A 27,324-nucleotide genomic window follows, 5' to 3' on the forward strand; every position below is an offset into this window, starting at 1 on the left:
AGTCCAGTTCAAATTGAAAGCATATGCTCCACTACTGACCTACAGTCCCTCTCCACCTCTAAATACATCAGGAAAATGGTTAAATATCCTGCCTGTAATGAGTTCCAGATCCAGATTATCAGATAGCTTGTGTGTGTATGTCACTCACTTTGTCAATGGTTTTAAGTTGTTACCTCCGGAACTTCCTATGCATCTTGATTTGGATTTGGTTTGCTCAGTTCCAAAGTTGGGACGCTCTGCCTCCACCGACATCGTCATTCCTGACCACTGGCCAATTACACTGGTGGGAAATGGGGTCTGGCAACACCTGGAGGGCCACAGGTTCCCCATCAATATTTCATTCATTTCCCCCCCTCACAAAAAGGCTGTCCAGCAACTTTTTCATGCTCTTTTCTGCATATTTTCCCAATATAGAGATTTTAAAAATACAGTATGGGGTGACTCTACTCAACATTGCAAATGCAGCCACACCACAGGTTTATATAAAAATACTGACGGTCCTGTCTTTTCAACCCCTTTTCTAAAAATGCCTAACATATAATTTGCCATTTTTTGCTGCTGAGCACTCAAGATGATTTTCAGACATCTTCCAAATATGACCCAAAGATCTTTCTCGTCCTGCCACAGCCAATTTAGACCCTGTCTGTGTTCTCAGTTTCTCAGAGGGCTTCCAGTATTCAAATGTGGAGGGAATAGTTGGCCAATGAATGTTCATGTGTGAGGAAACAAACCTTCATAACTGGCTTTATACTTTCAAACTGCTCAGAAGCCCTTTTGACAAGTAAGCAACATATAAATTAAACAGTAACAATAACAATCCTAAAGCATAATCCTGTTTTAAGGACTATTGCACCAATAAAATGAAACCCCCTTACCTGTATTGCATTTCCTCTTATCACCCATGATCAGCAAAGAAACAACAGCTTTTGCTTTATGTTACACAGGAAAAAAACAACAAGAGGCTGTTCTCATGAGTTTGTAATTTTTTTTCTTTAAAGATTATTTTACAGTTTGAATCACACGAAAAGGCACTTTTGATCTGGAATTGTGATTTTCTTACACTCTCTCTTCCATTTGTTGAAAAAGATCACCTTGTGGTCAACAGAAGATACATAGCATGAGTCTGAACAGGTGTGAGTGGAGAGGATCTCCATCTCCTCCTCCAAAGGCAATCACTTGTGGTGGTGGGGAGCTAGGCATTTAGGCAGGGATGGGGAAACCTGTTGGACTCCAACTACCACCAGCCTCAGCCAATAGCCAGGGATGATGGGAGTTGTAGTCTAGCAACATCTGAAGGGCCACATTCTATCCCTTGCCAACCAGCATTAAGGACTTCCAGAGGGCAGTAAGGCATAACTTCAATAAGAAGCTTGTGGCATGAAGGAACAACTTTCTCTGTCACCCCAGAAAACTCAAGAGGGCAAAATGAGCCATACTTGCAGTGACATGGCTAGTTGAAAACTTGTGGCTCTTTGTAGTTTCCAGGTTGGCACTGAAAAGGTTATCAGCTTTTACTTCTCCCAATAAAGCATGGAGTTTCCCCCAATACTGCGTTAAACTTGCTCGCTGTCACTGAATTTCTGCCCCAGGCATGAGGAACCTGTGAATCTCTCTTGCTGGACTCCAACTCCCATTAGCTCCAGCCAGCACTGCCGATGGTCAGGAATGATGGAAGTCGGAGTCCAGCGACGCCTGGAGGGCTTCAGGTTCCCCAGTACTCTTCTACTCTCTCTCCTTTGCTGCGAAGAAGTAAATAAATGAAAGGAGAGAGGGGTGCAATTTAATGGAAAAAGGAGAATAGCTTCACTCTTGAGCAAAAGCCATTCCCCTGTAAGGATGGGCTTGCTAGCTACTATTTTGGTGTAAATAGCTAGCATCCAGTGAGAAGGGGGTAGAGGTGGATGGAAAGAAACAAACAGAGAATGTGTCTGTAGCAAAACAGGGAAAGGGTGGTGGAAAAGGGAGATGCGAACAGGTTTGGATCTTCCATAATCTGATGCAGGTGGAAAAACAAATTAAAGGTGGAATAAGTCTCTTATCCTAACTACTGGCGAACTAAGCTTAATTAATGCTGAGCCTATTGATGTGTTAAAAATGAGGAAGGGGAAATCGGCAGGCATTTGGAGAAGGGGGAGCATACTCTCTGACAAGAGGTGCCCACTCATGGGCAAAGATCACTCTCACCTTTTACACCAAGAATAATGGCAACCAACCACACAAAAACAATCCCCATCTCCCAGAAACGTTGTTAAAAATACAGCTATAAAAATCCTCAGATGGTTTCCCCCTCCCCCCCAACCCCGCTTCATTGTTTTTTATTTTCCATTTTTCCTAAAATATATACACATTATACATATTTATATAATCTAAAAATGTGCCCAGTTAAAATTCTTCTTTCCACATTCTGTAAAAAATAAAAATATTTTTTTTCTGCGGGGGTGCACAGGGCTTGTCTGGATGAATCCCAGACTAGGAGCATTTTGTCTGCTGGGCATTGCAGATCATGAGTGACTCACGGCCTCTAGCAAACGAGCACCTCAACACTGCCAGACTAGAACAATTGCTGAATGTTCTGTGCAGGAGGATGAAGAGTTTTTGCCATACCACGCCTCAAGAGATTGGAGAGGCCAGTGGAATTTGATGCATTTCGGATGGTGCAAACTTGGACAAATGTAGCTACTCCAATGGGAGAGCACTGGGTAGAGCAGACTGGTGATTGTGGCATCTTCAAAACAAAGAGACATGCAGAGCAACTCCATGGAAGTTTAATCAGAGGCAAGCCCCACTGCATTAAATGGAACATGTCTCTCAAGAAAGGGTGCACTAGGTTACAGCTGTAATTCCCCCCCCCCAAGAGTGGTTTGCATCTTAGACAGTTGCTGTAAAAACAACTAAGTGTTAGCACCTAAGGTACCACAAAACTCTTTGTTGTTAATTTCACTTGACTTTGGTACAGATTAGATTAAAAAGATATTATCCCTAGGAATCTTCTCTATTTCGTTTTGTGCCACTTTGGCATGATTTTACCCTTACTTTTAAATAAAAAAAAGTCATTTGAAAGTTAACTATTTAAATACATATTTAAATGTGCATTTTCTCTCAAAATACCTATTTATACATTTAAAATGCTGAGATAACTGCGTTCCACATTCAAAGAAGTGCAGTGGGGAGCTGTTTCGATCCATCCGTGAGCCTAGGGGGTGCAGATCAGGGCTTTTCATATAAGAACCTGCAACATCCCTCAGGCATCCCAAGGAGCGACTATGGATTATGGGTATCCTGCATCCTACTGGCAATAAATGCCACAAATATGCAAGCAGCAAAAAGGAATGAAAAAGGAGGGTGTTTTGTTTGTGTTTTAAGTACATTTTCTTTCTGGGGAATGCTTGGGATTTTAATGGAGAGGGGAGGTGTATGTGTATGTTATGGTAGTCTTACTTTTACTGTTCTACTGAAAAAAACTTCTATACACAAGAAACTTTTTTTGAAAAGGTATTTCCCTCCTGCCTGTTCTCATTGCTTGGTTTTAAATTTGGCAATACTAAACATTACACATTCCAAAGGGATAAATCCAGCAGCAGCTCAGGTGTGGGGAAGCTTTGGCCTTCCAAGTGCTGCTAGCATGGCCAATGGCTGGGGATGCTGGGGGTTGTAGTTCAGCAACATCTGGAGGGTCAAAGGCGCCCCTACACCTGCAGTAGCTGCTAGAAGCAGGAACGGCCCTCCAATTGTTGCTGGACTGCAACTCCCATCTACCTTGACCATTGGCCAGGGCTGATGGGAACTGAAGTCCAACAGCATTTGGAAGGGCAGAGGTTCCCTGCTGCTGTGTTAATGACTGCCACCCCATGCTCAAAGGTTTCTAAGCGTCCAGTATCCCCCATAATGTCCAATCTGGCAGTGATGAGGTACTTCAACTATACTCTGTTACTACAGCAATTTAGTAAGATTTAAATAGAAGGTCATAGTGTGGTGCAAAGGACTGCTTGCTTGCACCCTGGCAGTGAGGTTCAGCATGGCGCTTTGGTCTGACTCAACGGGCTACTCCAGGAGAGCCAAATCCTGCCCCATTCCTGAAACATTCCATCCTCAATGGGCTAAGGCTCTGAAGAGCCCTGGCATCATGTCCTTTCTTAACAAAACAGCCAAGAACAATAGTAAAAAAAAAAAAGGCACAAGGTTTTCTTGTATCCCAAAAACATTTTAAGGCAAATTCAGAGTGGCACTGGAAAGAAACCAAGGCAAATCCATTATCTTGCAGAACTGATTGGCGGAGGACCAAGGCAATTCTACTCTGACTTAAAGATTCTCTTTCCTTTTTCTTTCTTTTTTTTAAAAAAGCAGGCTTTCATAGCTGATGGGCAAAGGGGGGGGGGGAATATGGTTCAAAGGGAAGGAACAGCCAGTTTGATTTTGTCCAAAACCATCTTTGGGAACTTGAAGTGGCTGGACTGTCGGCAAAGCATTGGAAACAGAGGCGCCAGTCGCCAGCACAACCCAGCATTGTGTGTCCATCCACTCTTGTCTCTTTCGGATACCAGCAGGTCAATCACTTCCAAAAGGCACAATTTCCCCCACATGCCTCAAATGTCCAGAAGGAGAATTCCAACTACAGCCCAAAGGCAAGAGTTGCACCTCAATGCCCTGTAAGGTTTGAAGGCACTACAGCATAAGGGGAAAACAAATAAACCCACAGCGGCAGAGAAAGAGATTGACCCCTCTCCCTGTATGGCCTATGCAGATGTGATTTATGGTCACAGGAAGGGCTGAGTTGAAGGAGCTGAAGAATAGGCCTTGGAAAAGCCAGAGGCTGAAGGAAGAAAAGCTCAGGGCTGGCGTAGAATATAGAAAAGCAACAAGGACAACTGGAGTGAGTCATACATGGGTACTGCAGGTCAGTGTCACCGACCCACACTCTTAGGCCTCAGAGTCTTTGAAGAATTTATTCTGGGTCAAGGTGGCGGCCTTCCTCCCTAGCACAGATCAACCAGCAGCGCTTACTTTCCTCTCAGCCATCTTCACAAATCCATCTCTCATCTCAGACCCCCTTCTCTACTAGCAATTGATCTTGTGAACCATCTTTCTCTTGCTCCAAGAAATCACAGAACTAGCTTCAGGCATTCTCTCCAGATAGAATGAAGGATGGGGTTAAGGTAGGCGATCTGGGGCTGGTATAACCACTGGATTGGTCACTCCCTCCCCTCTCAAAGCACCTGTCACAGGGCCCTGTTGACAAAACTGACAGAGCTAGTTTTATCTTGCGTCTCAGCGGATGAAAGCTGCTCTCCTCCTCAAATATACCAATTTCTTCCCTCTCGCTCCTCAAGTACCTCTTTTTCCCCTCTGTTGGGTTGCCACCAGTTTCAAAAAACTTGGGATTTTCCTCTCCAAATTAGGATTTTCTCCACCAAGGGGAGGGAGAAACAACTCCAATCCAGTATGCACCCCAAAGGAGATAACTTATTCAACAATGGCAATATATGCAGTTCCACAGCCACTACTAGTAAGCTGCATCCAATTTAGGATCCCTCAAACGTTCAGCTGAAACCCACCAGCTTAGCCAGTCTTTATGAAGCAGAAATGCCCTCTCTCTTTGACAAGATGCAACAGAGTCCCTCTAAACGTTCCATTCTCTTTTTATCTCCCCACATCTTTCCAGCCCCCGCTTCACCCTGAGTCCTGCCTGTTCTCTTTCGTCTCCCCATCCCAACTTTTCTCAGATACTTTCCGCCTGGGGTCTCTCCCTGCCTCCAGTCAAGTCAGTGGCCGCCGCCATCACAAACACAGCTGGGACACTTATAAGCCCAGAAACCTAGGCCTCAACACCTAATAAAGAAGCAGGAGGAGAAGAAGATGCAAACAGTGGCGAGATGCAGTGGGTACCTGGGACCAGTTCTTGTGTAGCACCCCCGACCTGGTGGCAGGGGAATGGGGTAGGGTTCTGGTTTCCCCCCCTTGATTAGAGGAGAAAGGACCACAGGTTTGGTCCCACTTGGTATGAGAGAGGCAGGGAAAACTGGGCTGAGGTCCTAGTCTCCTCAGCCCATTATTCAAGGGGGCAAACCGTTAAAAACACAGCGTCGAAAGGGGTTTCCTCTCTCTGGAGATGAAGGTCACACTCGGACACTGAGAGGGGGGGGGGGGGTCCTGTCCTGCTGCACCACAGAAACAAGCGCTCTCTGATGATGCCCCCTGCAGGGTTTCTTGTGCTCTGCACTGTGCGTTGAGGCTGCCAGGGGCTAGGCTGAGGGAAGGAGCAGGCTGTCCTGCTCAATGAAAGGGAAGCAGCTGAGACGGGCAAATGCCCCTCCTCTCCTCTCCCCTGCCCAAAGCTCCCCTGCGGTCACTAGCTGCTAGTCCGGTGCTGCTTTAGCACTGTATAGACGTCGTCCACTTTGCTGAGTCTCTCAAAGAACGGCAGCAAGTCAAGGAGCTCCGTGTCGGCCATGTTGTCAAACCACGAAGCCACAGGCACCTGCCACGGTGGGAGAAGGCAAGCGGTTAGGAGGCAAGTACGTAATACATCCAACAATGATAATGAGTTGTAGGTAGGCGTGCTTTGAGCCCAGAACAGTGCTCAGGCTGCTACCAGTGTGCAAACAGCGGCCAAGACTAGGAGGCAGGGCCCCACTCTCCCCATCGTGGTGCATTGTGGGAATGGAAGAATGTCAGCCTAGTGCAAGAGCAGCCCAGACACACCAGAGCCACCCTCAGCCTTTTGTGGAGGGAGCTCTGCATAAATTGTGAGTTTGCCCAAATGTAAGGAGAATCTTGTAGAGCTGCTTTTGCCAACCTGGCACCCTCCAGCTCTTTCCGGAGCAATTTTAAAACATCCCTGTTTACCCCAGGCATTCGATGTCTGAAATAATGCTGCTCCCGGCAACTGCTGGCTGAGAGAGCGTGGTTGCTCTTAGCTATTTTAAAAATGCTTTTCAATGAGGTTCTTAGAGGTGTGTTTGCTACCCTGGGCTCCTGTGGGAGGAAGGGTGGGATATAAATTGAATAAATATGGTGATCCTAGTAATCCAACTCCCATCAGCTGCAGCCAATGAGAGTTGTAGTCCAAAAGAGCTGGACGGCACCAGCTTGGTGAAGAGGAGAAGGGACAGCACTGCAGCCGAGTGCGAGGGGTCATCCCAAAGAATGGCATGTGCACCATCACACTGAGGTCCCCCCCCTGTTCTGTTCTCCACCTGTATATTTTAAGCTTTGCTCTAGCATGCAGCTCTGTGCAGCAGAGTGGAGAAAGTGAGCCTGTACAGCTTTTTTTTAAAAAAGAAAGTGTTTTCTGCCTACACAACCCCCTCCTCCCGCTCCGCATTCCCAGCTAAAGGCAGGAAGCTGCTGGCTACCTGGCCACTTACAGCATTATCAGGGTGGAAGACATAAGAAGCAGGCGAATTGTCCACTATGATGATCCGCGTCAGGTCGCGGCCCAGGCGGCTGAGGTCCTTGACGTAGTTTCCACGGTGGAAGACGCACGACTCGCGGAAGAGGCGGGCACGGAAGGCTCCCCACTTATCCAGCAGGTCAGCCACAGGGTCTGCATACTGGGATTGGGAGGAGAAGGGGAGTCAGTTCGACTACACTCAGGTGGTGCATTGGTGTGCGTGCCTATTGCAGGGGGTGGGACAGGATGGAACTGCTCCACTTGCATCCACGGAAGCCCGCATCGCCTTCCTCTGATGATTAGATTTCCGTTTCTCCCATCCCAGCAGGTAAGTGTGCGTATTCCCAAGGTTCTCAGCCAGTTTCCCTTGCCCAGGTAGAAGAACGGGGGCTAGGTTAGAGGAAAAGGATCGCTGCAAACCCTTTCCTCGGAGTGCTCATGTTTTACGTTCAAGCTCCTCCAAATGCTTTATTGCAACACACTCACTTTAAAAAGTTGTCCTCTCCTGATGACTTAATCCAGCGCTAATCCTGGATGGGAGGCTAACCCTCTCTGCTCAGGCTTACAGTAGGGATGAAGGGCTCTTTATTTCTGTTGGACAATCCACTGTGGAAGAAAAAAATCAGTGCTTGGCTGCACAATGCAGCTTGCTTTTTCTTCCCAGTGCCTCAGCTTTCCCCAATGGAGCCTACTATCTAGGTGTGGTAGGAGCAGGGGAGGACTCTGAAGTCAACAATCACCCTTTCCAGTGCGGAGGTGGGAGGAGGAGAATCTCACCTTTGCCAGGCTAGCGGTGAAGAGCACACACTCGAAGAGCTCACCCATCCGTCGTAGAAACTCATCCACATGCGGTCGCTTCAGGACATACACCTGGGGAGGGGAAGGGAGAGTATGGAGGTGGGGGTCGCAGGGCACAGATCCGCTCACTAGCTAGCTGAACCATGGGGAGTCCCCACCCAGTCTTTCTGGCTAGTGAATACCACAGGTATCATGTTGTTCTTCTCTTCAGCAGGTTTAGGTTGAGCATCAGAAACCCCCAACCCAAGAATGGAAGAGGAGACTGGTGGAACAAGTTGCCCAAGGAGCACAAAGAGATTTAAGAAGGTGCCTCTCATACCAGATCAGGCTATTTGTCCATTGAGCCCAGTGCTCCGTACTCTGACTGGCAGTGAGTCACAATATCCTTTCAGACTGGAAATGGTGGGGACTGAACCCGGGGCAGGTGCTCTGTCCCCTAAGCTATGACTCAACCGCAGCATGCGGCTGTTCAGGTACAGATACCTGAGTCCAAAACACATATGTCTGGCTGCAAGTGCGACAAAAATCAGCCAGTCTCAAAAGCTTCAGTGGGAAGAACTTGGAAAAGGAGGATACAACACAGATTTAATATTAGTTCTTGTATTTGAGGACAGGTTGGCAACTGATGCAAACTATCAAGATGGCTTGTGGACATCAGAAAGGAATACAGGTTGGATAAACTTCTGCAAAGGATAGTTTATCCAGGCCTACATGAAAGAGAATAGTTAGATTGGCTCTAGAAGTCCTTGTTAGCCTTTGGGATCCAACTCTAGGATCTCACACATCCCAAGACAAGATGCTCTATCGAGTTTTCAACAAGTATCCTGATTCCGCCCAGTACCCTGGGGCTGGCTCCCATGCATGGGCAACTTGGTACACCAGAGCAAGAGGTTCCTTTACTTCCTACATTTCAACATGCAGCATTCCACGGTTAGATGTCCCCTCTGAGATACAAACTGTGTGATATGAAATGGTGTGGCTGGTCTAGATCACCCAGGAACCATTCAAAGCACCTGAAAAGTGTCTTCAGTGGTTAAGTTCCTCTTCAAAGGCTGATGGTATGGAGCTGTTGTATCCATCCTGGCTGGTGCTGCTGGCTGCCTCCAAGGCCAAGTAATCGAGAACAGGCTGACTGCAGTATTCACAGCCTATCCTGGATTACTTGAACCTGGCCACCGCCTTTCTAAGTAGGGATGGGAAACATGAATGAAAGGGGTGCAAAAGCTCAGCCCCATCCTCCACCACAACTGACCCCCAAGTGGTTTCCTTCCTTTTCCTGAGCACTGCATACCAGCGACTATCTCATAGTCACCTTTGGCGATTCAACATCAGCTGTCAAATGCAGCAACCCCCTTTTGAGAATAGCACTGCCAATACCAGAACCCCTCTTTTTACCCATTAGGCTCTCCCGACAGCATCCATACCTGGTGCATGACCCCGTCAATCTCCACTGGGATGATGAAATCTGCATTGTTCACCGGCTGGGAAGGGACAGAGTTGGGAAGTTAGACCTCCTCTACTGGGTTCCTCTGCTCTTCACATCTTCCCCACTACTAGGGTTGATTCTCATAGCCGTACTCTCTCATCATATAAGATAAGGTTTCTGCAACAAGGCCATCTCTAGACTTTGGCGCTTCCTGCAAGTGAGCCATTTTGCTCTCTCACACTCACCTAGCTCTGGACCAGAAGGATAAGAATATTGGATTAGGGAAGAGAAAGGTGGAAGTGGCACCTCTGGATTTTGTTCCCAAACCTGGGAAGCGGAGGAAGTGGGGGGGGGGGCGGGCGCTAGTCATTGAAGGAATGGAGGCAGAAGTTAAAAGGTTTCTTGAATTCTGCACTAAGGAGAGGATAATCATGTGAACATCCTTGATTTCCAAATAGTGGGGATATGGATTATGAATTCTCTTAAAATTTATAAATATGTAAAGCTGTCTGGAGTCAACAAAGGGCTAGAGCAGGTAGTGGGGTGTTTGTGTGCAAAACAGTTGAGAAAGGACTAACCTTAAAGGAGCTATGTACCAATGTCTCATCCAGGTCAATGACCACACAGATTTTGCTGGAATCCTGAGGCTTGATTTCTGGCAGGAGGTATTTGACAGTAGCCTGCAGAAGCACACACACAGAGAGAAGATAATATTGTGAGAAGGAGTGCAGGGCACAGAGTCATGCTGCAAGGGCAGCTAGCAGGGTGGTGGAGATGGTGGGCTCAGAACCTGTGCTGACTCCCAAGTCCCAAATCAGTATTAAGGGATGCTGTGGCTGGTATAAAGACCTTGGACACAGTTCTCCTGGAAAGCAATGATGAAGTTCAAGGTAGCACCAAGATAAAGGGACTGGGGACTGGAGCATCTTTTTTTAAAAAAAAATATCACAAGTTCTACTTTGGGGAGGAGGAGGAGCTGCACTGGGGTGACATTGGGGTGGGAGTAGGATCTGCTTTGAAACAAAGCACAGACACTTGCAATTACATGACTGGGCACCAGAGGGCACTAACGACAAGGATCAAGATGCTCTAGTATAGAATCCACTGGACTTTTGACTACCAGTTTGAAAGGAGCTGGTAGCTCAGCAGTGCTGGGCTAACAAAGCCCCCAGTGCTCTTCCTAACTTGGCTGGCAACCTAACCCAAGCAGCATGCCATGTGTTTAGGCCCCTGGCTTCATGAAAAGAGGAAATCTAACCCAGCAACAAACCTGGAAAGGACAAACAAGAAGATGGCTTAAATAGTACTTAACCAAGGGGGTGGACTCTCTTTCATTAGAGGTTTTTAAAAAGAGGTTGGATGGCCATATGTTAGGGATTCCTTAGCTGTGACTCCTGCATTGCAGGGGGTTGGACTAAATGAACCTTGGAGCCCCTTCCAAACTCCACAATTCTATAAATGCAAAAGCTCTGTGTTATACCAATAGTTAAGAATCCTTAAAACATCAGAGCACTACAAAGATTAAAAACAGACAAAAGCTAGTCATGGATTTGCCTAAGAGAGCCACCAAAGGTTGTTTGTTTCACATGCAGCAAATTGTGTTTATTCCTTTGGGGGTGGCTCATCCGTTATTTGTCTGTTTCCATACTTCATAGTTATAAAATGTCTGCACAGTGTTTGTGTAACTGGAGAGCTCTGCATTTCTTAATCATTAGCCCCACACACACACACGCACACACACACACACTTTTCTTGCTTCTTTTTTTTTAAATTCAAGGCAGCTGCATCTGGGGCTGTCATCCATTTCCTTCTCCCCCCCCCCATCCTGTCACCTGCCCCCCTCTCCCTTACCTGTCATGTGGCACATTGGAGATCCTGCTGAGCTCAGCAAGGGAGTGCAGAGGGCATGTGACAGGACCATCAGGGGGGTGGAAATGGGCGAGAGGAGCTGAGCCTGCCTCAGCTCCTACAGCAAAGGAAAATGTAAAGCTCTATTGCCCCCATGCCTGGGGTACCAAGGTAAAAACCTTGCCTCTGTAGAATGCAAGTGCCCTCGCTGCAAGGACGAGAGGCCAGTTAACGTGTGGGAAAGGGTAACTAATGCTTATTAAATCATCTGTAATGTGCACTCCAAGTCTCTTGCGAGGTGCACAGGGGCTTCAGCATGCCACATGACCAAGCCCATTAAGATTTCTAAGCACTCTCCTAGCTGCAGCCTGGCCTGAATGGTTTTGACACTGAAAATATTTGCATCCATTCAAAAGGCTTGGGAATTTTGCCCAAAATGAAATTTAAAAAAGCATCACGACTATGAATGGATGGGGAGAAGCAGAGACTGGGAGTTGGAGGGGAAAGGGAGACAATTTTCCTTTTTGTAAAAATATTGGAACTCCTGCAATCAACCAGGTTTGCTGCCCTAAGGGAGCGGTGGGCAGAAGGCAGATCAGGATTGAATGGTAGATCTTTGGGTCATCTGCAGTGGGTTGACAAGGGTTCTTACTCCCCAAATGTTTATCAGTGAGAACAGCAAAATGACAACATCTAAATTAGGCTGCTAAAATGAAGGAAGCTAACCAGAAACGAACTTTTGTGCGAAAGGGCTATGAGGTCCGTTCACTTCTGGTGCTGAAAACTAATTCCTAGGCTCAAAGGCCCCCTGCTCTTTAATTCCAAAGCTGTCTTTTGCACCCAGCTTTGGTTGGCAGATCTTGAGGTTGTGGTTAAAAACACACACAAAAAACCCCAACAACACAAAGTAGATCCAGCAAAAGTCTAAAAAGTCGGTTCGCCCAAAAAACCAGCCCTGGCCTGCCCCACTAGATACTTTAACCCTTCCCTTGGTCATTTCAAGCCAGCTGGGGCCTACCTTGGGCACCGATCCATTTTCCTCCACCAGGAGTGGGGCATTGTTGTTGACAGGGATAGGCTCCGAGTTGTCATGGCAAAGGCAGCAGAAGAGGGACTGGAAGATGCTGCGGTTCCTGGGCTTCTTGGAAGGTGATGGGTTCTGAGCACCTGCATGAGAAGGAGCGGAGGGGGATGAAGGAATAAAAAGACAGAGATAAGTAGAAATAAGAAGGGAGTACTGTCCTGTCAAACCCTCTTCTTTATTTTCCCCACTTCCAGGCCTGGCTGCTTCAGGGGTATTTTTCCACAGCCCTGCCCATAAGACTCAGTCTCGCATGTGAGACATGGTACAGGATGGGCCACTGTTGAATATACGCTGCACTGTGTTTCCATCTTATCCCTTTGGTCCTTTGCAGGGTTCAGAAGTGCCCTAAACACAGTTGGGAAACACCTGCAAGTGCCTTAAAACAGGGTGTGCTAACAACAAGAGGTTCCTGGCCCAAGGGATATATGCTTTCCCTCCCCTTTGTGGGTCATAGTTTTAAGCTGCACACCAAATAAACACAGAGCAGGTGTGTTTTCAACTGTGTGTATGAGAAAGACACATCTGCCATGGAACCAGTATTGGCTGTGGCTTCCTGCACAAGGTCAAGAATGTACACTTGCCATTATGAGAGAGAAAAGAATAAACCATGGGAAGTAGAATCAGCCACAGGTCCTTGGAAGACATCCAAATCAACCCATCACCAAAAGCAGGCCACAGTTCTGTCAGCTAGAGAGGTCCATGCATCCGGCCGATGAGAGAGGATGATGGAAGACGGGAGGTGCCAAATATAGCCAGGCCAACTGCTCTGACACAGATGGGGAGCCTGTAGCCCTCCAGATGTGACTCCAAAACTCCCATCAGCCCTGAACCAGAAAGGTCAATGGATGGTAGCAGCTGAGGAAAAGGTGAATTTCATGCTAGGGAGCACTAGGAAAGAAAAGGAAAACTGCCAATATCATAATGCCATTGTAGAAATCTATGGTGCAACCGCACTTGGAACGCTGCATACAGTTCTGGTTGCGTCACCTCAAAACGGAGTGCACAGAATTTGAAAAGGTTCAAAAAAGGGCAGCTGAAATGATCAAGGGCATGGAGCACGAGGAAAGGTTGCAGCATTTGGAGGCTTTTGGTTTAGAGGAAAGGTGACAACAGAGATCTATGAAATTATGCATGGTATGGAGAAAGCAGATGGAGAAAAGCTTTGTGCACTCTCTCGTCATCCGACACCTCATAGGCACCCAGTGAAGATGAACTATATGGAAGATTCAGGACACATAAAATAGAGCACTGCTTCACACAGAGCACAGTTAAACTATGGAACTCGTTCCCCCAGGAAACAGCGATAGCCACCAACTTAGATGGATTAGAAAGATTAGACAAATTCGTGGGGAAGGCTCTCGATGGCTCTGCTCTGCTTCTATAATCAGAGGCAGGAATGCTGGATGCTGGAAACCACAAGAGGGGAGAGGGCTCTTGGGCTCGGTTTCTGCTTGAGGGCTTCTTCCCCGAGGAATCTGGTTGGCCACTGTGAGAACAGGATGCTGGACTAGAGGGGCCACTGGATGGGATGTTGATACAATCTAGGTAAGGGAGGAGGGTCTGTGGGTTGGATGGGCAGTAAAGGAACAAACTGACTAAAAAGGCTCAAATCCTACCTAGTAAAAGACCCACCAGGATTCAAATATTTGCTATTATTTCCAAGGTTTTGGCTTTGTCAATGGAACGGATGTGCTGCTGGGGCTCCTTCATTTTGCCTAACAGAACAACAACACCAACAACAACACACAAACCACCCCATCTTCTCTTCCTACTTCTCACACAAACATCCTCTTCTGGGTCAAGGCAGATGGGAAATATGGTCTCGCTTTTCCTGCCACGTGCCAATCTCTCTCCTGTCACACACATGCTCCAGGCACCTGGAGTACTTGAGGAGTTTTTAATCACATGCCATTGCCAAGGTTCTGGATTAAATTCACTTTCGCATCTAATCCCTTTGCTTGTGAGCAGCTCCCGTTCCATAATCCGGGCCCCATATAATGAGATTCCCCTCTTGGGCGGCCTGGATCTTAAGACACCAAAGCTGTGGGCTGGGAGCGAGTGGCCAAGGAAGCCAGCCAGGCAAGGAGGTACAAGGGGGTGGGGAGTTGGGAGTTGCATCTTGGCATGTTGCTATTCCGGCAACATGCCAAGATGCAAAGGAAGAGCCATAGCTCACTGGCAGGGCACCTGCCTTGTGCGTAGAAGGTCCCGGGTTCAGTTACTGCCACCTTCGGTTTTAAAAAGGAAAGAGGCAGCAGCAGGTGATGGGAAAGGGCCCCCTTGGCTTGAGATCCTGGAGAACTGTGGGCTGCTAGTCCCCATAGCTATGTTCTACCTTTACTGTCAAGAGGAAGTATTGCCCTCCGAATACCAGTTGCTGGGAACCACAAGCAGGGAGAGATGTCCTGCTTGTGGGGTTTCCATAGGCGTCTGGTTGGCCACTGTGGGAACAGGATGCTGGATTAGATGGGCTGTTGGCCTGATCCAGGAGGGCTCTTCTTATGGTCATCAGTGGGGAAGAAATCTGAGCTGGATGGACAAGGGCAGCACTGGCATCTGAACCAGCTGCTTAGCCAGCTATATGGAAGCCGCAATGAAGCTCATGCAATCCTGCGTCAAGGTGGGTTCCTCTGCCTTTACTTTTAACGACTGCCTCAAAACCATGTGAAGAACAAAAGTGGGTATTCCCCAAAGATTAGTCAGTAGCCACGAGGGAGAGGTTGAAGCTGGGTGCAAGCGGGTGAAGTGTAGGCAAAGAGGGGGACATCCTTTCAAATACTGCAAGATCGGAGAACAAAGAACTCGCACAAGACATGGCTTCAGATATCGAGAGTTGCCATCGGCCCTACGTTGCTGCATGTAAGATGGGGTGTGGAGCTCTTTTAACGAGTAAAGTCATAAACTGATGCACACAAACAAAAATGGAGGGAAGGACTAGCCAGAGGTAACACACGTCTTGCAATTTTATCTCTTACTGGTTGTGCTCATATACATTATCTTCCATGTGTGAAGGAGGAAAGGGGTATTGCTTCTCTGCATTTCAGAGCTCCCACTGAGGTGATGCAGCTGGGGTGCAGAGATGTACCACTTCAGGCTGTAGGTGGAGGCTCACAAGACTGAGTGTTCCTCTCTGTGTGTGTGTGTGTGTGTGTGTGTGTGTGTGTGTGTAAATATATGTCCAGAAAGACAACTAAATGTCAAGGTGATGAGTTCTAGCCTACACTTCTCTCAGATAAGCTAGCTTTCCATGCACAATGCTTGCTTGCTTGATTTATTTGCCAGCTTTCAAGTTATGTTAGCTCCCATGTGCAGGCTAATGGAGCACAGTTCAGTTGCAAGTTTACCACCACAGTGAAGGCCAAAACGGATGTAAAAGCAGCAGGGGCACAAACTCCAGGGGGTTGTGCTCTTTTGGCCTCTCCAATAATTTTTTTGGGGGGGCCTAGACCCCCCCAATGTTCCCAACTGTCAGGAGACAGAGGAGGCAGAGTGCGGTGCCAAGCGTAGTTTCAAAGTCTGGCTGCCAAGTGTGAGAGAAGAGGAGCTGCCGTCTACTGCATTCAGCTCCACCCTCTGGTTGCCCGTTGCATGCATGATGTCGTGCACGTGAACTGGGCCCCTCAATCTTTGGCACCAGTTGGCACCTCTGAACAGCAGCAAACCTGTGTGCAGAGCCGTGGCGTGCCACCTAATCCCCATAAAGCAGTGGGGGCACATATGCATGAGGTTTGGCTTTAGGTTCAGTTGCAGCAAGTGTCTTTAACTGAAAAAAAGAGTACCGAAGAACAGAAAGATCAGCAGCAGGGGAAGAACAGCATCAGGCTATCCTAGCGACTTATGCATTAATGCCCACTTGTAGTTTGCAGGTTATACAAGTGGTGTTTCAGGACAAGCAGTGAGATGTCAGAAGGCAGAATGGCAATATTGGACATGTTGATCCAGGGGTGACACATTGTTCCTATGCCAGCGTATTTGCAATCTCGAGAACTGTTTGTCTTGTATACTTAATCACCATCACTGCATTTGGCATATTTTATTAGGTACACCATGTTCTTTGGTTGGCAGATATACATTGTAAATATGCAGCAAGGGGGAGGACTATCCCTCTTCCTGTTTGGTCCTCATTTTCGCAACAACATGGTTGTTGTTCTTTTTACTGTCAAGGGCAACCGGAAGGAAACAACACAACCTTTTCAGCCACTGCTGTCGGGGAATTTTTTTTTAAAAAAAACATTTCTGTATTTAAACCAGAAGGCCGAGTAAAGCAGTTTCAGCTAACCACCTATACGGCCTTTTAAAAAAGAAAGGAAAAAGAGAGACCTGGGACGCGTAACATGAATACAAAACACCATCTGAATATTTGCTGGGGCTTCAAAGCATGAATACTGAGCAGCTGCTGAAGCATAAATGCAAGGCAATGTGTCAGTCACTGGCCAGACACTTGTGAAACAGTCACCCCCCCAAAAAAAAGAAAGCACAGCTCCACCACCTCCCCACTACCTGACATCCTGGCTGAGAAACAACATCCCAACTCAGAATCTGCTGCAACACCTGATCCTTACCAAATAAAAATAAATATATATCACCAGGGATAAATCACTTCTGATCTCCCAATACAAACCAGAATACTGCTATTGTAAGAGGATGGTGTGGATACTATACATTGAGTTTCCCCAGGCTGGATAACAGAGGAAGCTGCTTCATACAGAGTGAAATCACTGGTCCATCTAGAGTAGCATTGTCTACACTGATTGAAACTGGGACCTTCTGAATGCAAACCTGGTGCTCTACTCCTGAGCTACAGCCCCTTTCCTCTCTTCATTTTGTTTTTGTTGTTCCACATCCGGCTCATGTCCACTCTTTTCAGCAGATGTCACAAATATGTTTGGGGGGGGGGGGAGAGAGAGAGAAATCAGAAGAAAAGGTGGCACCACCACAGAGAATTATGTCAAATTATGTCCCCATAGTGAAATATGCAACTCTAAACCAATATCTCATTAAGAGCAGAACGCTAAGCTGGTGAGCATAATGATTCCTTAGAAGACAAGGCCTGCGCACTCAAAAGAAAACAATATCTTTATCAAAAAGCAGGCAAGCTCAGTTTCTGACCCAACAAGCTGTGTTTTATCATTAAATTGTTTCTTTGTTGTTTTGATAATTCAGAATTCTTAGCAGGGTAGAGAAGCAGAGTGTGTGTGTGTGTGTGTGTGTGTGTGTGTGAGAGAGAGAGAGAGAGAGAGAGAGAGAGAGAGAGAGAGAGAGAGAGAGAGTTGTTTAATGGATGTATAGGGGGTCTTTCTCCTTTGCTACTTATTAAATTGGGAAAATAAAAGAGTCTCACTCTTTCAACATTCTGGGTGACAGTCAAGTCCTTGGGCTTGCTGGTGAACAAAATCTTGAGTTTGTGATACTACACATTTGTGACATTTGGGAAACCAAAAGGCTGAATTACTGAGGGATGAGATTAAAGAGTGCTGAAAGACTCACAGGAATGTGGAGTTTGTTGATGTCTTACAAGATTCCTGCTGCTCTACTTATGTCTAATAATAGTGGTACTAAATATTTTAATAGCGTACTTCAAGTTTTCAAAGGGTTTCAAACAAACCCTCTAAGTAATTCTCACAGCAGCCCTGTAAGGCAGGCCAATATTATTATTCCCATCTTCAGTATGAGTCAGATGCAATAGCAGTTTGCCTTTAGCCACCTCAAATGTTAAAAAAAATTATTGTCTGAAATCCTGGAGACCCAGTGCCTGTCAGTGTAGACAATGCTGAGCTATGTATGTGAGAATGAGTCTTGTATTCAAATTCCCATCTCACAGCGCTAGGCACACAAACAAAAAACTGTGCAGGGTGTCCTGCTGACCACTGTGTGCCAATGAGCAGAGCCACTCCCAACAGTCCACCATGTGCCCAGGTGGCCTGCAAGTTTGCCCTAAGCAACAAAGGCTCCATTTATATATGGTGCAATTCATGTGAGTGGAGTGGCATGTCATAAGTTGTACATAAGCCAAGACCCAGTGCGATGTACTGGTTAGAATACTGGACTAGGACCTGGGAGACCAAGGTTCTAATTGACCTTGGGCCAATCCCTAGCTCTCAGACTATCTGACGTCACAGGCTTGTTGTGAGGATGAAGTGGGGAGTAGGAAAACCATGTCTGTCACCTTGAGCTTGGAGGAAAAAGTGGAATATCTTTTTTTTGAAAAAGAAATGAAGGATGAAAATAATTTCTAAAAGTAACTCCTTGTGTGGTTCAGGCAGACCTCTAAATTTTAAACCCACCCAATCTGTGTTTATCTCATGGAGCTCTGTCCATTTGGTTGCTTTGCAGATACCTACATGGACCATTGCATCTATTAGCTGTTCATTACGATCAACAGAATTGGTAGTAATCTTGGGTGTTATCCAGTTCAGTTCCTTGGCCTTAGGCAATAGCTCCTACAATTATACTGTGCCTGAAAGGCACTGATCCAGGTTCTTAATAAAAATCCCCATAGAAGGAGATGCAAATATCATTTTTCCTGGAATGCAATAATCAGAGAGTGGCTGGATGTAAACAAGTCTGGAAGATCATTTAATCCTTTGCCAGCCCAGTGCCTTTCAGATGTTTTAGACCACAACTCCCATCACCCCCGGCCAGCCCTGGAATGAGGTTGGGAAAGGCGGCTTTAGATAGAGAGAAGCAACTGTCTTTTGACAGCTCTTCTGCCTCACACAAACATGCATGACCCTTGAAAAGGACCTTCAAGGACACACGTCCTTCCCCAGCCCATCACTTGACCTGGTTGGCTTGAGAAAGAAGGAGGAGACCAAATTACCATGATCAAGGGGATAGGAGTTACCCCAATTGAGTCCAAGTCCAGCACAAAGCCCTGACCATCCCAGTCAGAGATACAAAGCGTCTGAAGATTTGGAAGGCATGACAGTGGTGGCAGGTGGGGGTGGCATATTGTGGGGAAAGGGAAATATTTGCCATACAAATGAACTGAATTATGAAACACAAAATGTACTACTTTGAGAATGTGAGAAGCATTTACTACTATTTAGTAAACAGCACGTAACATTGTGCTTGTGCTCTTTGGTATATTTTGAAGGAGAGACAGAAACACACACACACACACACACACAGAGAGAGAGAGAGAGAGAGAGAGAGAGAGAGAGAACACATTCCTTCATTTTAATGGAAAGAGAAACCTTCAATGCTCTGGTAAACAAAAGTGAAAGTTATACTTTGGGCTTAAGAAATACAGCAGCCTTGCCCAACCAAGTACTTTTCTGACACTGTGTAGGACTTCAGTTCCCATCAGCCTCGGCCAACACAACCAATGGTGAGTGACCGTGTGAGCTGTAGTCTGGTAATATCCATAGGTTCATAGGTAATGCAAATGATAATAATATTATTGTACCCCAGCCACTTTGGACAACTTCCAACAGGATATCAAAGAACACACCAAAACATCAATCCTGAAACAGAGCTGCCTTCAGATGTCTGCAAAAAGTCATATAATTGTTTATCTCTGACATCTGATGGGAGGGTGTGCCACAGGGCACACAGAACTACCAAGAAGGCCCTCTGCCTGATTCCCTGTAACTTCACCAGAAGGGCCTTGGAGCTGGACCTCAGGTTCTTCAACTCGGGCCTAAACAGACCTAGTAGAATGCTGAATTCTCTGTCTTAGCCAGCCCTCCTCAACCTGATGCCCTCTAGATGTTTTGGCATACCACACCCATCAGCCTCGGGCTCAACATGGACATGCTAAATGGGACCATTGGGGCCATAGTCCCCAACATTTGCCATGTACCGAGCTGGGAAATGCCCATACATAGTAGGCCAACTGCTGCATTATCACGTATCTCCCAACAACATTTCTATTTTTCCCATATTGGACTTTGGTTCTGGGAAAATGGCACACTCTCAATGAAATTTGCCACTGTGCAGATAATCATCTCCTGCAGGTTGGGCTGAGTCAGGGAGATTAATTCAATCAATTAAGGGTTCCAACACCAACTTGCCTAGGACATTAGTACTTAGTGGGAGGGTTGTTGTTGTTGTTGTTGTTGTTGTTGTTGTTATTTGTTGAATTTATAAAAGGTAAAGGTAAAGGTACCCCTGACTGTTAGGTCCAGTTGCGGACGACTCTGGGATCGCACGCTTATCTTGCTCTATAGGCCGAGGGAGCCGGCGTTTGTCCACAGACACCTTTCGGGTCATGTGGCCAGCATGACTAAGCCACTTCTGGCAAACCAGAGCAGTGCACAGAAATGCTGTTTACCTTCCCGCCAGAGTGGTACCTATTTATCTACTTGCACTTTGACATGCTTTCGAACTGATACACACACACACACACATATATACACACACACACACAGCTCTTTTACCTGCTTTTCTGTAGATTATATATATCCGCAGGTCTCTGGGTGGTTCACAGGTTATTATTATCCTTGCACACTTTGCGTAGAATGAAGCTGCAGACTGAGGTGGAGGGACTCTGGAAGATACCGCTTGCTTCAGAATGTAGATGAGGAGCTTGTAGCTTAATGCCCTTTCACATTTAAAACGGCATGTGATAAACTAGCAAATCATGGAGGAAGGTTTAGAGCAGCTTCCTCCACCCCATCTGATAATTTATTAAAATAATATTTAACATAGTGCTTTCAACGTACTTCACATGCTTCGCTCAGTTGTAACCCTTTCAGCACCCCTGCAAGGTTAATTCAGTATTATGTTATTCACTGTTGCAGGTAGGGAGAGATCCTGAGGGGCTGAGAGGCCTTTTCCAAAGGCCCTCTAGTGACTTTGTGGCAGAGGCCAGACTCAAACTGGGGACTTCCTGACTTGCAGCTCAGCCTGCAGTGCAACACGCAGAATTCTAACACAACTCATAAGTCAGCATAACATGCAGAGCTACTCAGAGAGCTAGATTTGTGTGGTGTGGGAAGAGAGGCTACAGAAGCTTATCCAGAGGCTTTAAAGTTGGTTGAGTGGTGAGACACAGAAAGGAGAACCTACAGAAAAGCAGGTAAAAGAGCTGTATTGAATGATTAATCACCTTTTAGAGAAGGAGGGAAGGTGGGAGACAGAACTGGGCATTAAACAACTTTCTGGTCAAGCAAGAGGAAACAGAACAGGAATTGTGTGGGAGTTACAAACATGGGCACTTCCCCATTAAAACTCAGAAAGTACTTTTTAAAACACACACACACACCTTTGGAACAGGCGCCTTAAGACTGGAGCAACCTTCAAAAAGAATATTTTTGGTCAGCTACTGTTCCACTCACAAAACACAGCCAGCTCTGCTTGGATAGGCAGTGTGGCCTCTTGGGCATCTCCTCTGATGTCAATACTACAGACTTCTCATGGCACTTTTGGAAACAAGAATCGCATTGGCAGGTCCAGATTCAAGAATAAGGGGCAATGTGGACAATAAGAGAAGTTTGCTATATTCTGTGTTCACGTGACATTTAGAATTACAGCCAATCCTCTAAAATAGGGCAAAGCTTTTAAATAAAGAATGTTTGGGCTATCTGGAGTTGAATTAACACACATACCATTTGCCAACAGCAGTGTCTGCTCTGGAAGCAGAACCATCCTTTGAGTCCTTTACTGAAGATCCTGTGTCTAGACATGACTCTGCAGGACACTGCTTCATACAGGACCAGTATTGCATACTTTAACTGGGAACAGCTCTCCAGGGTCTCAGGAACCACCTGCTCCCTGCTACTCTTTTAACTGGGGAATCTGGTAAAATGTGGGCTGGATGAGGTAACTGTTAGGTGGATTTGTAGCTGGTTGACTGACCGAACCCAAATACTGCTCACTAATGGTTCCTTGTCATCCTGGAAAAAGTGACAAGTGGGATGCCACAGGGTTTTGTCCTGAGCCGGTTGTTGTTCAACATCTTTATAAATGACTTGGATGAAGGAATTGAGGGGGAAAGGTGGTCTTAGTAGACCACAAGCTTAACAGGAGTCAACAGTGTGATGCAGCAGCAAAGAAAGATAATGCAATTCCAGGCTGCATGAACAGAAGCATAGCATCCAGATCAAGGGGAGTAATAGTACCACTCCATTCTGCCTTGATCAAACCACACCTGGAATACTGTGTCCAGTTCTGGGCACCACCATTTAGGAAGGATATATTGACAAGCTGGAACATGTGCAGAGGAGGATGACCAAGATGATCAAGGGTCTGGAAAGCAAGCCTTATGAAGAACAGTTGAGGGAGTGGTGAGTCTCCTTCATTGGAGGCCTTTAAGCAGAGGCTAAGTGGCCGTTTGTCAAGGATGCTTTAGCTGAGATTCAGAACTGGACTAGATGACCCTAGGAGACCCAACCTTACAATTCTATGGTTCTCTGATTCTATGCCAGGAATCAAATCTAGGAAGTTGCCCTATACTGAGTTAGACCATTGGCTCATCTAGCTCAGCATTGTCTACACTGACTGGCAGTGACTCTCCCAGTCTTGTGGGGATTCCCAGCCCTATGTGGAGATGCTGGGGATTGAACCTACAACCTTCTGAATGCAAAGCAGATGCTCTACCACTGAGCTACAGCCCCTTTCCTCTCTTTGTTTTGTTCTACATCAGGTTCATGGGCAATCCTCTAGGGAAGAACAGCTCAAGGGCAGAGGGCATGTTTTGTATCAGAGAGATTTCAGATTCAACCCTTGTCCTCTAAAAAAAAAAAAAAAATAGGCTGGAGAAAATCTCTTTCTGAAATCCTGGGACTGTTGCTAGACAGTCTAGATCTAGGGTAGCCAACATGATGCCCTCCATAGGTTTTTGGACTACAACTCCCATCAGCCCTGACCAATGGCCATGCAGGCTGGTGCTGACGAATGTTTAAGGACCCACCAATATTCAGAGGGGACCATGTTGACCATCCCTGTAAACACATCATTGAGCCAAATGGACCAGTGGTTTAACTCAGTGTACGGCAGCTACAGTGCTAGGACTCAGTAGCCCACAGATTGTAGTGTGGTCCAAGCTAAACACAACTGGCCAGCCACATATAGTGACAAGATAAGGCCCCCGTTTTGGTTGCCTGCTCAGAACAGTTAACACGAGAAGAGCCCAGGTGCATAAGGCAAAAGCCCATCTCATCTTCTCCCAGTGGCTAGCCAGATACATATAGGAAGCCTGCAAACAAGACGTGAGCACCACAGCAGTCTCCCAACCTGCAATTACCATAAACTTTCCCACAAATACGTGTCTGCCAGGATGCATTGTTCTGTTCCATCACTGTTGTGCATAAACCTCCAGCTTTAGGCTCTACCTTCTTGCCTCAGACAGAGCGTTTGCAAAATATCACCAATGAAAAGAATGGCTGATAGCACCCCAGAATCCTGCCACACAGACCTGCTCATGCCCAACCTCTCACCCATCAAACCATACACACAACACCAGCCATTTATCATCCCCTACCAAATACATGATGACATCCCCCACCTCAATTTGGGAGCTGCAGGCAGGCAGCATAAACAGGATTTTTACTGAGCCCCTGGTAGGGCTATAATATGTGATTGTTTGGGTCAAAATTTGGCTGAGGGAGTTACAAGTTGCTGCAGACCCTTTTCTGCACCACCACTAAAGGTAAAGGGACCCCTGACCATTAGGTCCAGTCGCGGACGACTCTGGGGTTGCAGCGCTCATCTCACTTTACTGGCCGAGGGAGCCTGCGTACAGCTTCCGGGTCATGTGGCCAGCATGACTAAGCCGCTTCTGGAGAACCAGAGCAGTGCACGGAAACGCTGTTTACCTTCCCGCCGGAGCAGTACCTATTTATCTACTTGCTTTCGAACTGCTAGGTGGGCAGGAGCTGGGACCGAGCAACGGGAGCTTATCCCATTGCGGGGATTCAAACTGCCAACCTTCTGATTGGCAAGCCCTAGGCTCTGTGGTTTAACCCACAGTACCACTACCCACTGTCAGATATCTTAGTAGCCCAAGAGAAATGTCTATGCCTCCGCCATTCAGAACAAATGTTATCTTGCACCAAGGTCAGCTCACTGGCCCATCTCTCTCAGCACTCTCTCTACTAAATGGCATTGGCTCTGCCCAACTCACCCCACCTGCCTTCAGCCAGAAGGCGTTTTCATTGTTGTTGTTGTTGTTGTTGTTGTTGTTGTTGTTGTTGTTGTTGTGTTTTTAAAGATGGCCGAAAGCAGATGGGTCCAAGTGGGCACATGAGCATGGGGGAGCAGCATCCCTTTTCTCACCCGCCACCGACACATCTGACCCAAGAAATGCCCCAATTTCTTAGTGAAAAGGCCTCAGGATTTCTTAACCTTGCTAGCCAGGTTCCTTTCTGACAGAGCCAAGATCACCAGGAAGCAGTGGGAGAAAAGCTAAAAGCAGCTAGCAAAACACCACACCACACACACACCATCTCGGGCTATTCCACTCCCCCCACCTTCCACCAGCAATGTTTACAACTCAGCCAGCACCGAAAGAGGGTGCTAGGAATGGCATTTTTCCTCAGCCCTATCAGAGCAACTCCTTCATAATCGCCTATCTAGTGAGCCCACGTGTGCCTCACCTAGAATGGAAAAAAGGGAGGTGTAAGCTAACACCCAGGGTCAAGAAAATGCTGCTCTTTCTAGTAAGTCAGGCAAAATCTCTGGATCCCCAGGAGGTTAGAGAAAGCCACCCTGAGTCTCAATCCTGAAATAATGTTGAATTGGGAACAGCTCCCTATCTTAACATCTCTGGCACCATCAAACAAGACTCCTCCTACAGACGTGTGTTTACTAACACCTGGCACAAGTCTGGGTGCAGCCCGCCCCACACCTGCTCATAGGGGGCTTTCCCCCGCTCAAATCTCCCATAGCAGCAAACAGCTGAACCAAAAAACCTCACCGGTGAAAAATGCACTTTCGCTTTAAAATCCTCTAAAGCAACAACAACAACAACTGCCCATAACACGCAAAGGGAAAGATGGAGGGAGATGCATCCAGGATATGGGGTGTGGGGTTTTTTGTTTTAAATAAATAAATAAAACGATGCCTTATACGCCTTCCTAATGAAGCCTGTTGCCGAAGCACAGCTTCCTCTTCGCTCAATAATGCCACACACAGTGAGGAAATCGGGGTGGGGGGGGGCAGGAAAGCTATAGGATATAGAAGGAAAGGGAAGTAGGACCCCGCCAAAAAAACATCCAGTTTTTCTCCTCACCCCACAAAGCCCTTAAGGAAATAAAAACTCGAAGGAGCTACGGCGCCAAGACAGCATTTCAGGGCACCCTCTAACCCCATGGGGCGAGGCGGTTATTTCGAGAGCCAATACACACAAACACATACACGTGTGCAACGCGCCGCGCTCGCTACCTCGGTGCCTCCGTGTCCAGGGCGCAGAGGTGGACCGGACGCGACAAATCGGATAGGTTTCCTGCCTCTTGGGCCGACCACGCTGCGCACCAGGGCGTTGCACTGTGGATCGATATATCCGCGCAAGAGAATGGAGAGACGGGGTGGGGTGGGCAGCCGGAGGCAGCGCGCGTCGCCAGAAAAGCGGCTTGGCCACTCTTTTTTTCCTGCCACCGGAACCTGAGGCCCGCGTGGATTGATTTGCGCGTCCGAGAAGGGCGCGGAGGCTTCCTCAACACCCGCTTATAGACGCGCGCAAGGCGATCCTACGCTCCCTTGTCACCGATCTGTCAAGCTGAAGAGGTGGCGCGTTATGGGAACAAGTGGCCCCGAGCCCCGTTTCTTGGCGATCTGAAGGTGGGCACCGAGAAGATGCCCTCCCAGCCCCGTCTTTGACCTCTGCCCCTCGGGGAGGGCAGTTCGCGCGGGTCTCTTTACCTTTCTCCTGCAGAGGCGTGTTCACCTCTTCCTTGCTAACCTGGGTGATAATGGACCCGCTGTCCATTAGACCAGAAGGGCAGAGCGCTCTCTCTCTTCCTCTCTCTTCCCTCCTTCCAATTGTGTCTCCGCCGCTTTGAGGAATTTTCCAGGAGTTAACAGATTGTTGTTGGGGTGGTGGGGTTTTTATTTTTTTGGTGGCGGGGAGGCTTTTTTTTTAAAAGAAAAGGAAATGAAAACGGAAGGGGGAAATAAAAGGGTGGGGGAGGGACGGGGGGAGATGGGGAAAGGGGAAAAACAAAACAAAAAAGGGGGGAAAAGAAAAAGGCAGCGGCGGAGGAAACTTTGTTACAACATGGAGTTCCCTCTTCACGATTTTCTGATACAAACATGGAGCCCAGGCGCGGTTTCTAGCTACCCCTTAAAAGGGCAATGGCTGCGGGCCGCCAGGGATAGCCAGCGGCGGGGGCCTCCGGAGCGACCCGTCTTGGCCACCATCCGAGGGGACGGGAGGGATTTTGTCCCCCTCGGGTTCTGGGGAGGTGGGAGGGATCCGTTTGATCCGAGTTTGAGATCGACCCGGATCGGACCACAAAGCCGCTTTCATCCTGGTGTTTCGTCTGTTCCTATTTTGCAAGGCGACGCTCGCGGGCTCCGCCACCGGGATTAGCCGTCGTAGTAAAAACCTCTCATTTCTCCAAGGATCTTTCCCTGCCCTCGTCGCTGTGACGCCGCCACCTCTGCGCCTCTGTAAAGAGACCCGCCGCCTCCCTCTTGAGAGGGGGTCGTTTCAATGAAAGAGACACTAGATGGAAAACCATCGATCCAGTTGAAAACACAAACCCCTTGCCCCGTGTAGAGCAGGGTCGCTCTGGACCAGATGCACCAGAGAGGGATGCAATTGTGAAGTGATGCAGCCTTGTCCTCTTTGCTCACTCCTACTCAGATGAGACCCATGCAGGACCCTGCGTATTT

General features: G+C 47.3%; 1 protein-coding gene across 2 annotated transcripts; it reads right to left on the bottom strand.

Moving 5' to 3' along the window:
* Nucleotides 1-963: 963 nt before the first annotated feature.
* Nucleotides 964-26,573, bottom strand: CTDSP1 (CTD small phosphatase 1). Of its 2 annotated transcripts, XM_033161034.1 has the most exons (7): nucleotides 26,350-26,572; nucleotides 12,481-12,629; nucleotides 10,193-10,294; nucleotides 9,613-9,669; nucleotides 8,168-8,260; nucleotides 7,365-7,550; nucleotides 964-6,475 (listed from the first exon to the last, which is right to left on the bottom strand). In XM_033161034.1, exons 1-7 carry the CDS (start codon nucleotides 26,414-26,416, stop codon nucleotides 6,347-6,349), a joined length of 783 nt encoding a protein of 260 aa, XP_033016925.1. In that variant the 5' UTR covers nucleotides 26,417-26,572; the 3' UTR covers nucleotides 964-6,346. The 2 variants fall into 2 exon arrangements, with proteins under 2 accessions (XP_033016925.1, XP_033016934.1); XM_033161043.1 differs by lacking the exon at nucleotides 9,613-9,669 and having other exon boundaries at nucleotides 26,350-26,573.
* Nucleotides 26,574-27,324: the final 751 nt, after the last annotated feature.

This window comes from Lacerta agilis, chromosome 1 (genome assembly GCF_009819535.1).
Source record: "Lacerta agilis isolate rLacAgi1 chromosome 1, rLacAgi1.pri, whole genome shotgun sequence".
Taxonomy (NCBI): domain Eukaryota; kingdom Metazoa; phylum Chordata; class Lepidosauria; order Squamata; family Lacertidae; genus Lacerta; species Lacerta agilis.

What these genes read in the sequence shown, in the direction of transcription:
- CTDSP1 (XM_033161034.1), bottom strand. Translation starts at nt 26,416, where the DNA reads ATGGACAGCGGGTCCATTATCACCCAGGTTAGCAAGGAAGAGGTGAAC. An exon ending in CACGCCTCTGCAGGAGAAAG is followed by an intron (nt 12,630 to 26,349) that starts GTAAAGAGACCC and finishes CTTCTCATGCAG; the next exon opens with GTGCTCAGAACCCATCACCT. An exon ending in AAAATGGATCGGTGCCCAAG is followed by an intron (nt 10,295 to 12,480) that starts GTAGGCCCCAGC and finishes GTGCTTCTGCAG; the next exon opens with GCTACTGTCAAATACCTCCT.